Below are 13,768 nucleotides of genomic sequence, written 5' to 3'. Positions count from 1 at the left end.
AATGTGTTAGAGGCGACCTCTTAGCAAATTTGAATTAAAGCCTCTATCTAGTCTCTGTTGAGGAAGAAAGGCACGAGTTTTGAGTTGTGTCCATGAGGGCTCCAATGACTCCAGAGATTGAGTAGGTTCCAGATGAGATTTCTTGTAATTGACAGCAAATCCCAGGAGTTCGAAAAGATGAATAGTTGCATTCATGTCTTGTTGAGTCTGCTGGGGTGGGGGAACCTTGATCAACCAGGTAAGAGAATACATGAAAACCATAAGGGTGGAGTACTGCTGCTACGACTACTAAACATTTTGTGAATACTCTTCGCCAGACTAAAAGAGTACTTTTGTATTGAAAGTGGCATGTTCCCAGTCAAAATTGAAGGTATTTCCTGTGAGCGGGTAGAATAGCAATATGAGTATATGCTTCTTTCAGGTTTAGAGAGCAGAGCCAGTCATTCTTCTCTAATAGTGATAGAAGGGTTCCCAGCAAGACCTTGTGAATCTTCTTCTTCACCAAGTATTTATTGAGAGCTTGGAGGTCTAGGATTGGACAAAGACCTCTGTTCTTTTTCAGTATGAGAAAATATTTGAAATAGAACCCTCGGCTCCTATCACACAGAAGAACTTCTATGGCATTGAGCTGGAGGAGGGCTGCGAACTCTTGTTGAAGGAGGGTCTTCTGTTGGGAGTTGAAAGTAAACTCTCTTGGAGGATGGCTTTTTTTTTTTTTTAATGGAGGGCATAGCCCTGACTCGCTACATAAAGGTCCCAGTGATATTGTTAGGGACCAACGTTAATGATAATAAATGAGTCAACCTCCAATAGATAGAGTCTGAGGCAGAGGTTGAGAAATACTGACTAAGCTCTTTAGGAGGAAGTCAAAAAGACTGCTGCTGTTTTTAGACTGAGATTGTGTAGAAGCTTTCTGCTGCCTCTGTTGTCTGGATTCCCTTTGAGCCATTATGTGGATTGAAGCAGAAGGCTGTTGATATCTGTGCCTCAAGTAGTATGTAGGGCGCTTAGAGACATTGGAATATCTTTCTGGCATCTGAGATTGACGCGATTTAGATGAAGATAAGGTAGTCATGTAGTCAGTATTTCTTTTAATTTTCTGTGTTGCCTCCTCTGCACAGTCTCCGAATAAATCATCTCCTATACAGGGTATATTGGAGAGACGATCCTGCCTTTTTATGCTAGTACAAGGAAGACCGAGCTTCGCTCGGACAAGTAGTGTTAATGACTATGATGATGATGTTGCTCTTGCACTGTAGTGTTTAAGTTTTCATGTTTTCTGGGTGAGAACTAAAGGTTTGTTTATTGTTGAGTATGACAGGTGATTCTTTTTTGTTAAGTCGTACAGTTTGTGAAGAGTAATAGGTAGAAGCAATAAATGTTCCATAGAATAATATACAGGTGTGTAATGGATTTAGTTAGGATGTAGAGATTTTAAATGTTTTAAGAATGATGTGTAGGTCTGTAGGGTAATAACTGAACTTTTATGGAAGTATTTTCATACAGTTTGTTCCTGTAGGCATGCTGGAAGGTGTTGTAGTCCATGGGCACGCTGGAAGCATATTGGAAGGTGTATGGTCTGTTACGTGAAACACAGTAGAAGTACAGTACAAGTTTTATGTTGTCTTAGTGCAAACACGTTTTGTAAGAACATAAGAATTGCTGCTGCTGGGTCAGACCAGTGGTCCATCGTGCCCAACAGTCCACTCATGCAGCAGCCCTTAGGTTAAAGACCAGTGCCCTTAGGTCAAAGACCAGAGCCTTACTTGCATATGTTCTGTTCCAGTAGGAACTTATCCAATCTGAAGAGTGCTTTGCCCTATAACAGCCTCCGGAAGAGCGTTCCAGACTTCTATCACTCTCTGGGTGAAGAAGAACTTCCTTACACTACTCCCGACACTCATAGAGTTCCTCTGAGTGTCAGGAGCAGCGCGGGCCATTCAGCGCGGCTCCCCGAGCTAGAAACTGCTAGCACAGTTTAATAGAAGAGGCCCTTAGTGTGTTAAATTTACATTAATGGTAGGCAACAGTTTGTATGATAGAGCAATGATTATGTTGTGTGTTTGATGGTTTTTAAAAGGAAAAAAAAGGATGTAGTTGTAGAACTATGGTGTGGGCACATATATGTGCTGTATGGTGGTACTGTGTTATTTGATTAATTTCCCTCAGGTTGTGTGTTGAAATCAGCCTAACTTCCTTCCTGCCTGTTTCTGTTTGTGAACTGTATGTGTGTTGGAGTTTTTTTGGGTTGTTGTGTTTTTTTGTTTGGGGTTTTTTTTTGCAGGGTGGGTGCTCAAATGCCCAACCTGATTGTTTTAGCTGCCAAACTTCCCTCCTGTTTTTTTTCCTCAGGTTGTGTGTTGAAATCTTTCTCGGTGTGTTGAAAGCCTCATTCTGGTGCTCCAATTGCCTTTCAAACCTCACTGTGGTGCTCCAGCAGTCTTATGCATTCCAGAGCTCACTGGTGCTCTAGCAGTATTTCTTGGTGCATTCCAAGCCTCATTCTGATGCTGCTCCAAATGTTTGTTTGTTTTTTAAACCCCAAAAACACCCCCCCCCCCAATGAATTTTCCCAAGTTGATATCTAGCTACTGTATATTGCTTTCTGGTACCCTAAAATGTAACCTTTCCCCATTTCATCAAAATCCTTAGAGCCATTTTCAAGATAAAATTTCCAACAAACATATAATTATTGCTCTCTCTATAGTATAGGATATTTAATTTTAAGTTTTCTATTTGACATTACAAAATATTTATAATTAGATGTGTTTTGAGGTTACCCTGATAATAGCTCTTCCCCCAAGGGTTAAATACTTTGGCCATTTGCTGCCCTGTGCCTACTCTCTCTCTCTAGCCCCTTCTATATTTGTGCCTGTCTAATTCAGCCCTGTTCTTCAGAAAGGCTTAATCTTAATATTGATTCTTCCTTGTGAGTATAGTCAAGCCTCAAAGAGGCAGGATTTTGAACATAAGAATAACCTTACTGGGTCAGACCAATGGTCCATCAAGCCCAGTAGCCCGTTCTCACGATGGCCAATCCAGGTCACTAGTACCTGGCCAAAACCCAAGGTGTAGCAATATTCCATGCTACCAATACAAGGTAAGCAGTGGCTTCCCCCATGTCTTTCTCAATAACAGACTACATGGACTTTTCCTCCAGGAACTTGTCCAAACCTTTCTTAAAACTAGCTACACTATCTGCTCTTACCACATAATGCGTTCCAGAGCTTAACTATTCTCTGAGTGAAAAAAAATTTCCTCCTATTGATTTTAAAAGTATTTCCCTGTAACTTCATCATCCTATGATACTATTCTGTTTGGCATGTCTATGAGGAAAAAAAGTCAAATATCAGCACATAATAACAAACTATTATTAATCTTGACTGGGGTTGCTATTCAGCATATCACCAATAACTGGAAAAATTATACTAATCTTAATTATACATTTTGGTGGAATTCGGTATGCCATATTTTTAAGATGGAAAGAGCAATTGCAATACAGAAAGAGAATAATAATAATTTTATAAAGATCTGGAGGCCATTGGAACGATATTGTAATGAGTAAACATCATTTTCCTTGGATGAATATATGTACACATAGGGGGGGGGAGTTTTTCTGGAAATTTCACTAAATTATATGTTTATATTATATTTATGATATAATTGATTATAATATTTGAAAGAAGGTGGGTGAGACAGGATACAATTTTTATGTTTTGAGAATTATATGAGAATTACAAGTGTTATTGTTGTTACTAATGATATATTCCTATACGCTTGCTGTAAGTTTTCAAAATGAATAAAGAATTAAAAAAAAAAAAAAAGTATTTCCCTGTAACTTCGAGTATCCCCTAGTCTTTGTAATTTTTGATGGGGTGAAAAATCGATCTACTTATACCCGTTCTACTCCACTCAGGATTTTGTAGACTTCAGTCTCCCCTCAACAGTCTCTTTTCCAAGCTGAAGAGTCCTAACCGTTTTAGTCTTTCCTCATACGAGAGGAGTGCCATCCCCTTTAACATCTTGGTCGCTCTTCTTTGAACCTTTTCTAGTGCCACTATATCTTTTTTTGAGATAAGGAGACCAGAATTGAACACAATACTCCAGCTGTTCTTTGTGCTTGGATTTACTTCTAATTTTACCATTTGGTCCTTATCGGTTTACTGCTTAATTCTGGCAGTTTCAGAATATTCTAGAAATAGAAAGAATGTCAAAATCTGACCTATGGGTACATTAGATAGATTGTGAGCCCACCGGGACAGATAGGGAATTATGCTTGAGTATCTGAATAAATCATGTAAACCGTTCTGAGCTCCCCTGAGTAAATGGTATAGAAAATTGAATGAATGAAACATTATCAAAACACTTATAGTACTGTATGAGACAGATTCAGTTTGAACTGTACCTACCTTTCCTTTACTCCCTTTTCCCATCCCTAGATCTAACAAAATTCCCCCTGGAGTAAGGATTCGGGTTCATAGACAAAACCGCCGAAGACAAAGGCGCTGACAACTGAGCGCAAGATGGAAGAGCGCGCCGAAGAAAGAGAGTGTTTTTAGGGGCTCCGATGGGGGGTTTTGTTGGGGGACGTAACCCCCCTCATTATACTGGAAACTTAACTGTTTCCCTGTTTTTTAGGGAAAAAGTGAAGTTTTCAGTAAAATGTGGGGGGTTACAATCCCCCAAACCCCCCCACAACGCAGCGCGATCTGTATAAAGTAAAGTGGGGGTTTCCCCCCACACCCCCTGTCGGAGCCCTTTAAAACAGTCATTTTCTTCAGCGCACGGCTCCGCGCTGCGCTCAGTTGTCTGCGCGCATCTTTGTCCTGGCGTGCTTTTGACCTGACACCAGGATTCGGATTGAAGTCAGGACCCGACTCACTTTGCCTACACAGGGTTAAAAGATGTCCAGGAAAACCCGGACATGTGCTCTTTGTAGAGGACTGTCCAGGTGCCTGGATGGACTTTCCAAAATCCGACAGTTTGTCCAGGTTTTGGAAAGCTCTGGCCGCATCTGGAGGGTCTCTGAACAATCACGGATGATGTTGCACACATCCATGAATGCTCGGATGCTGCCCAGAGGTCGGAAATGAAAACACAAGCTTTCTGGGGACAGAGCTAGAGGTGAAATGGGACAGGGCTGTGGGCGGAACAGGGCGGGGGCCATGCATCCAGGATTTTACACAGCAAAATATGCCCTGAAAGTTAACCTTGGATGCTATCTTTCTCCTTTTTCTTCTATATTGGTATTCTTTAGATCAGTGGTTCCCAACCCTGTCCTGGAGGAACACCAGGCCAATCGGGTTTTCAGGCTAGCCCTAATGAATATGCATGAGAGAGATTTGCATATGATGGAAGTGATAGGCTGCAAATTTGCTTCATGCATATTCATTAGGGCTAGCCTGAAAACCCGATTGGCCTGGTATTCCTCCAGGACAGGGTTGGGAACCACTGCTTTAGATATCAATAACTGCTAATAGGCAGAATTGTGCATCTGTTGTATTCCAAATAAACAGCATGCTGTCATAATCAAAATCTTGACAAAATGTATGCTTCCAGCTATGACTCATATGGGTCTTGTATGACCTTCCAGTATGTTGCCTTTGGTACATCTCCCTTCTTTTTTTTCTTTCTCTTTTAGAGATGCTAGAGAGTCAGGACGCTGGGACCAAGATTCCTCCTTATAAGTTGAGGTAAGGAAACCAAAAAGTTTTCAGGCAACTTAAAACCAGGAGTGTTGACAAGGTAAGCCCACAAGAACCTCAGAGGTAGACTGAAGCCTCAAGGCTGTAGCTTACAAAAAAAATGGACTCTACTCTGCAACTGTGCTACTAGTTCAATATAAGTTTCTGGATGTTTCAGATTTATGAAGGAAACTGATTTCTAGTGTTCATTAGAAGAGCTGTTAAAATGAGCCGATGAGCTGCTGCAGTTCAATTGTTCCTTCGCAGTGTATTGTATCTGTGTGGGGTGTTTGCAGGAAATCAGTGTTTCATTGTTTTTTCTTCATCCTGCCTCTTGCAGTTAGTCACAATAGTCCAACAAACCAACTTTTTAAATACTTTTTTCAATAATTATATGACCTTAAAATGACAAGCCCTCAGCTTGTTTTATCACCCACAACTGGATTTTCACAAGGCGTTCGACAAGGTCCCGCATGAACGACTACTTCAAAAAATTGTGAGCCATGGAATCGAGGGTGAAATATTTACGTGGATTAAAGACTGGTTGGCGGATAGGAAACAGAGAGTGGGGGTAAATGGCCAATACTCGGACTGGAAAAGCCGCACGAGTGGAGTGCCGCAGGGTTCGGTTTTCGGGCCTGTGCTCATCAACATATTTATAAACAAACTGGAAATTGGTACGACAAGCGAGGTGATTAAATTTGTAGCCAATAGAAAGTTATTCAGAGTAGTGAAGACACAGGATTGCGAAGACCTGCAACGTGACATAAACACGCTCAAGAAATGGGTTGCGACATGGCAAATGAGGTTCAATGTGGATAAATGTAAGGTGATGCATGTCGGTAACAAAAATCTTATACAAGAATACAGGATGTCCGGTGCAGTACTCGGAGAGACCCCCCAGGAAAGAGACTTGGGAGTACTGGTCAACAAGTCAATGAAGCCATCTGCGCAATGTGCGGCGGCAGCGAAAAGGGCAAACAGAATGCTAGGAATGATTAAGAAGGGGATCACAAACAGATCAGAGGAGGTTATCATGCCGCTGTACGGGGCCATGGTACACCCCCACCTGGAATATTGCATCCAGCACTTGTCGCCATACATGAAGAAGGACATAGTACTACTTGAAAGGGTCCAGAGAAGAGCGACTAAAATGGTTCAGGGGCTGGAGGAGTTGCCGTATAGTGAGAGGCTAGAGAAACTAGGCCTCTTCTCCCTTGAAAAGAGGAAACTGAGAGGGGACATGATTGAAACATTCAAGATAATGAAGGGAATAGACTTAGTAGATAAAGATAGGTTGTTTACGCTCTCCAAGGTGAAGAGAATGAGAGGGCACTCTCTAAAGTTAAAAGGGGATAGATTCCATACAAACGTAAGGAAGTTCTTCTTCACCCAGAGTAGTAGAAATCTGGAACGCTCTTCCAGAAGCTGTTGTAGGGGAAAACACCCTCCAGGGATTCAAGACAAGGTTAGACAAGTTCCTGCTGAACCAGAACGTATGCAGGAAAGGCTAGACTCAATTAAGGCACTGGTCTTTGACCTAAGGGCCGCGGCGGGAGTGGACTGATGGGCACAATGGACCACTGGTCTGACCCAGGAGCGGCAATTCTTATGTTCTTATGCTGAAGCCGTGCTGGCTGGTCCTCATCAGATTGTGTCCATCAAGGTGATCAATGATGCGGTCCTTTTCAGCGCCTGTATCATCTTTCCTGGTACTGAAGTCAGGCTCATTGGTTCGTAGTATCCCGGATCTCCCCTAGAACCTTTCTTGAAGATCGGCATAACATTCGCCACTTTCCAGTCTTCCAGAATCCTTCTTGATTTGATTGACAAATTGGCTATTAGTTGAAGCAGTTCAGCTATAACCCTTTTCAGTTCCTTGATTATCCTTGGATGGATGCTGTCCAGTCCCGGGGATTTATCATTTTTAAGCCTATAAATCTGCCTGCATACCTCTTCTAAACTGACTGTCAACCCTGTCAGCTTCTGGTATATTGGATATGTCCTCTTTGATAAATACAGATGCAAAATATGTGTTCAGTTTGTTGGCGATGACTTTGTCCTCCTTTAGTACTCCCTTTATTCCATGGTAATCTAACAGCTCCACCGCTTCCTTCGCCTCCTTGGCTCTTTTTTCCTCGTAGTCTCTTTTGACCCCTCTCACCGCCTTATGGCACTTGCTTTGATGTTGTTTGTGCTTTTTCCAGTTTTCGTCCGTTTTTGTTCTTTTCCATTCCTTAAACGAAGTCTTCTTGTCTCTGATCGCTGCCTTCACCACTACAGTGAGCCACGACAATTCCTTGTTCTTTTTCCTCTTGGAACCCTTGTTGTTACGCGGTATATAGAGATTTTGCGCCTCGGTTACTGTGTCCTTAAAAAGGTACCATGCTTGCTCTAGTTTGTTTACAGTGCTTATCCTCTTCCTAATCTTCTTCCCCACCATGACTTTCATCCCTTCATAGTTCCCTTTTCAGAAGTTCAGTGCCATGGCCCTCATTATGGATCAATGTTTTGTTCTTGTGTCCAGGTTGAAGTGGATCATATTGTGATCACTGTTTCCCAGCATCCCTTCTACTTTTATATCTTGTGCCGGTCCTCATAGTCCATTTAGAATTAAGTCCAGAATTGCATTTCCTCTCGTATTTTCCTTGACCAGTTGTTCCAGGAAGCAATCACCTACAGCATCCAGGAACTTGGTGCCCAGGTTTCAAACTATCCCCTGATAGTTAAAGTCACCCATGATAACTGTGTTTCCTCCCTTGCAGTTGCGTTTAATCTCATCCGTCATTTCTCCATCAGTCTCTTCGGACTGCCCTGGAGGTTGGTAGTAGATGCCGATCTTCATATCTGTTCCATTTGCTCCTAGTATTTTGGCCCATATTTTTCGTTTCTGGCGCATTCTGTCCAGTAGACTCAATTCCTTCTTTTATGTATAGGGCAATACCCCCACCTTTTTGTCCTACTCTGTCTCTGCGATAGAGCTTATATCCCGGTAGCACAGTGTCTCAGATGTTTTCCTCATTCAACCATGTTTCTGTGATTCCGATGATGTCTAGGTTATCTTTTTGTACCATAGCCTCCAATTCCCCTATCTTATTCCTTAAGCTCCTTGTGTTCGTGTACATATACGTAAGTTTGCAGCCTGTTACTTTCTTGCATTTCCTTCTCTCTTCCGTTTCCCTCGCTTCCGTCCCTTTTGATCCGTCAGGATTTGTATCTTGCCTATGATCCAATGAGTCTTCCCTGCAATCTTCTTGCATGGTATCCTCTGGGTATACCGTTTTCCGAACCATCGACTCTTGGTTGACTGTCGGCTTTCCCCTTCTTCTTAGTTTAAAAACTTCTCAATTTCTCGCTTGATGTTGCTTGCAAGTAGCCTCATTCCATCTCCGTTGAGGTGGAGTCCATCCTTCCTGTATAGCTTGTTCTTCCTACAGAACATCGTCCAGTTGCACACAAAGTGGAATCCTCCTTCCTCACACCAGCGCCTCATCCACGCGTTGACTGCTTGCAGTTCCGTCTGCCTCTTCCCGTCAGCCCTGGGTACCGGCAAGATCTCCGAGAACGCTACCCTCAGCATTCTGGTCTTCAGCTTCCTTCCTAGCATCCGGAACTGGTCTTTCAGTGTTTCTCTGCTGCAGTTCCTGTTGCTCACGTCATTTGTCCAATATGGATCACCACCGCCTTATCTCCCCCTTCTGGGCTGTCGTTGATCCTATCGATGTGGCTCACTATATCTTCTACCTTGGCTCCTGGTAGGCAGGTCACCAGCCGATCCTTTCTTCCTCCCGTTATGTGGCTGTTGACTTGTCGGATGATGAAGTCCTCCACGACGATTGCTGTCTTCTCTATCTGCTGTTGTCTCTCTAGCCGCAGGTCCGTGTCCTCGGTGTATGCCCATCTCTCTAGCCGCAGGTCTGTGTCCTTGGTGCACTTCCATCTATCATCATCTCGGCATTGGCTTGCACTGGACTTATCTTCCTGTGGGTTCCCTCCTCTGTTTCCAGGTCTCGCTGCTGTGTCATCTATTCCTTCCTTGTGGTTGTCCTCCAGGTGGTCCTCACTCACTGTAGGTGTATCTTGGCAGTTCCACTGTCGTTGATCATTTTCCACGGCCTCTCTGTATGCCTCCTCAATGAACTTCTCTAACTCCCTGACTTCTTCCTCTGCCATGAAGTTTTCTGCCTCTCTGTCCTCCTCAACTGCTCGAAGCGCTTCTAGTTCTAGTACTCTGCCCTTCAGTAGTCTTACATGTTTCATCAGGCCATCCAGTTTCTTGCATCGAGTACATAGATAAGACCGCCTCTCAGAGGGGAGGTGATCATACATATGACAAACGGTGCAGAAAACTGGGTAGCTCAACATCCTGCTTCTGTCTGCTGCTTCCATTGCTGCCCACTTGACGATCTGTCATCTAAAGTGGCTTCTCCCTGTTTCCCAGGTCCTCTATGCTTCTAGTTCTTCCCTATATGCCTTCTCATGCTTTGTCTGAAGTGGCTTCTCCTTGTGTAGGAATCTGTGTAGCGTCCTTGGTGTTACTGAGCAGTCTCTCTCCTGTTTATAAACATGCTACCTCTGTTTTTTGTATGTCCCCTCTGTGTTTGTCCTCTGCTACTTCTGTGTTTATCTGCTGCTTGTCTGTTCTGTTGCCCTTGTGGTACTCCCTAGTGTCTGCGAAGGGCCTAAAGAAGGGACGAAAGGCGCTCTCGCTAAGGCGAGCGCCTTTAACGCTTACCTTTGCATGCGGAACGGCTGAGTGCCGTTGGCCCCTCCCCTTCTAAGGGGTAGCTCCGGATCTGTGCTTGGCTTGACGTCGGAAGGGCGGAGATACCTCTCGCTGCTGCCCCTCGCTCTCGCCTGCCTTCTCCTGCCCTTTCCCTTCTTCCTCCGTTCCTTCTCCTCAGTTGATTTTTCTCCTTCTCCTGCCTTTTTAATTATTGTAATTATTTCTTTCATAGGTATTATGGTTAGATTGTGAGTCCGTTGGGACAGAGAGGGAAATTCGAAATACCTGATTAGATTTTTCACCATTACTTAAGTCAATTTAATTGTTTTGTAAACCGCTTCGAATCCTTTGGAAGATTTAGCAGTATATAAGACAACACATTAACCCCCCTTTTTACAAAACCGCAATAGCAATTTTTAGCCCACATAGGAACTCTATGAGTGTCGAGAGCAGCGCAGAGCATTCAGCGCGCTGGCCTGCGCTAAAAACTGCTATAGTGGTTTTGTAAAAGTTGGGGGAGGGAATTAAATTAAGTATTTTCACTATCTGTCCCACAATCTAACTGTGGTATCTGGGGCAACGGAGGGTTAAATGACTTGCCCAGAGTCACAGGGAGCAGGCTCGAATCGAACTCACAATCTCAGAGTGCATTCCTTTCTGGGTTATGGCCTTTGCCTTATATTTGTCTGCGCCTGGTTTTCAGCATCGGCCCTAAGTTAGCAGTTCCTCCTCGCAGCTGACAGCAGATTTTCCTTTTGTCTTCAACAATGCCCAGCCATGAGTTTTGTTCAAAAGAACTTCCTCAAGGGCTCGAGAAATGCCCTTTAAGGCTGAAGTTGTAAGTACAGCTTCAGCGCACCCAGCTGTGAGACGCATTAATGTTAAGCTTGCCAGTTATTGGGTTACTCTAGTACAGGGGTGGGCAACTCCAGTCCTCGAGGGCCACAATCCAGTTGGGTTTTCAGGATTTTCCCAGTGAATACGCATGGGATCTATTTGCATGCACTGCTTTCAATGCATATTCATTGGGGAAATCCTGAAAGCGCAACTGGATTCCGGCCCTCGAGGACTGGAGTTGCCTGGGTTTCATTATAGAATATGCACCTATCGCGCATTATCTTGATGCCTAGCAGAGGTGCGCTGTTATCAAATTCCCCCAAATGTTTTAGGTGGTGGTATAAAATGGACTGATGATGATATACTGTACTCTTCTGAAATGTCAATACAGAATATAATTAAAATTCTAAGCTTTGAATTACTGGACAATGAAAGGCGAGTACTGTGTTCATGTGTCAGTGATTTAGGAGTCTTGTTGACTAAGCTGTGTTTTGACAATAATTTGTTTGCCAATAGCACAGCCCTAATGCAAAGGTTTTTTTCCCTTAATGCATGATAAATGAGTTACAAATTCTGCAAAGTAGCTCATTATTATGCAATATGAATAACAGAATTGGCAGTAGACCTCATAAACTGTATTATTCATTAAAAGTACCTCGGAAGGTAGTGTTAACTTCTGCTCCCCCCTCTCCTTTCAGGTTCATCAGCCCACTAATGTGCAAACCGATGTTTCTAGAAGTGAAGTCAAAAGGGCCAGACTAAATACTAATCAACAGTCCGTCCCTCCCCAGCTTTAAAACAAATGCTTGTGTGATCCCCCAGAAGAATGTTTGTGCTATAGATCAGCAGGAGATTCTTCTGGGAGTCTGCGTGTGTGTGTAGAGAGTTTTATATGGGTGGAGTTGGAAGACCCTGACCTGAGAGGAAGGGGGGTGAGTAGTGAATAAAAGGAAGATGTGGTTCAGAATGGGAGATTTTAGTTATCTTGATCTCCTACAAGAGTAGGGTTGCCATATGTCTGGGAAAACCCAGATATGTCTTCTTCTTTTTTTTTTTTTTTAGAGGACTGTCTGGATGGATTTTTTTTAAAGTAGGGGAGTCTGTTCGTGTTTAGGCAGCCCACAAGTCCACCCAGTTTGGCAGGGCCGGCTTACACCAAGGAGTCTGGTGGCTCTTCCCCACTTACCTCCGTACTGCAGTTCAATATTTGGTCCACCGGCAGCACAGTAAGGTGAGCCTGTTGCCAAAGAAGTCTTCTCTCTGCAATGTCCCACCTATGTGGGAACAGGAAGTCGTAACAGAGAGAAGGCTTCAGGGGCAGGCTGAAGGCAGCAGACTCGCCTCGCTGAGCTGCCGACAGTTTGAAGAAGCTTGAACTGCAGCACAGAGGTAGGTGGGGGAAAGCCATACCCAACTCTGGGGTGGGGGACTGGGTAGAGAGAGAGAGAGGCCATGCCACGAGGATCCCACTGGGGGGGGTGGTCTGAGACAGAAAACACCTATGGGGGGGGGACTGTTGGAAGGAGAGAGAGAGAAAAAGAAGCACCCACGAGAGGGGGTGGGGGTGGAAGGAGAGAGAGAGAAAGAAAGAAAGAAGCACTCATGGCTGGGGGATAGGGATAGATACTGCCATTGGGGGGCTTTTGAGGAATAGAGGGTGAAGAGTGGGATAGAGGTATAGGAATGGGGAGAGAGATTGAGAAAGACGGAAGGGGGAGAAAGATGCATCACCATGGGGAGGGGGCAGGGGAGAAAAGAGAGAGAGATTTGTCCTGGGATGGGGGTAGAGGAGAAAAGGAAGAGAATCTAGATGGGAGCAAAATATTACGACGACTACTACTAATTATTTCTAGAGCACTACTAGGCATACATAGCACTTTAAAGAGTCACAAAGGAGACAGTCCCTACTCGAATGAGCTTACAATCTAAACAATCAAGACAAAACAGGATGCCAGGATAGGGGTTACAGTTAGAGGGGATGGTTAAACTGATGTCTAGGGTGATGAGCAGAGGAGAGTTATGAATTGAATGCCGTCTCAAAAAGGTGGGTTTTCAGCCTACTTTTGAACAAGGGAAGGGGTGTGGTGATCGGACTCAGGTAGTTTATTCTAGGGCATATGGGGCCGCAAGCTGAAAGGAATTAGAAATGGAGGAGAAGGATGCAGATAAAAGCATGATCCTCCCCTCTCCTTTTCTTTACATCCATCATCTGTCTTTTTCTCTCTCCCCAGGCATTTCATCCAGTATGTCTGATCCCTCCCCCTTTCTATCTACAGTCTGTCTCCTCTCACCTCCTACATCCAGTATCTACCCCCTCCCACCTGACACCTCAGCCGCCGCCAGACTGATGCAAAGCCTTCCCTCCGATGTCAGCTCTGACTTCGGGGGAAGACTTCTGGGTCGGCTACATATGGTGTGCTGCAGGCTGCCTCCAACCCCTGCTGTTATCTGGACTCGAATGAAGTGGTGGAAGGGAGTGCATTTTTGGACACAGAAGTCATGAACTGGGGAGAGAGGAAGG

The 13,768-nt window shown here is 44.1% G+C and overlaps 1 protein-coding gene across 2 annotated transcripts in view; it reads left to right on the top strand.

Moving 5' to 3' along the window:
- Positions 1-13,768, top strand: part of ARFGEF3 (ARFGEF family member 3) — a 216,440-nt gene that overhangs the window by 25,036 nt on the left and 177,636 nt on the right. For both annotated transcript variants that reach the window (XM_033938199.1, XM_033938198.1), the window contains exon 2: positions 5,642-5,693. In XM_033938199.1, the coding sequence (XP_033794090.1) occupies positions 5,642-5,693 (52 nt within the window). The remainder of the gene's footprint in view (positions 1-5,641; positions 5,694-13,768) is intronic.

The sequence above is a fragment of the Geotrypetes seraphini genome, chromosome 3 (genome assembly GCF_902459505.1).
Source record: "Geotrypetes seraphini chromosome 3, aGeoSer1.1, whole genome shotgun sequence".
NCBI lineage: Eukaryota > Metazoa > Chordata > Amphibia > Gymnophiona > Dermophiidae > Geotrypetes > Geotrypetes seraphini.
This window is presented reverse-complemented; position numbering and strand designations above follow the sequence as displayed.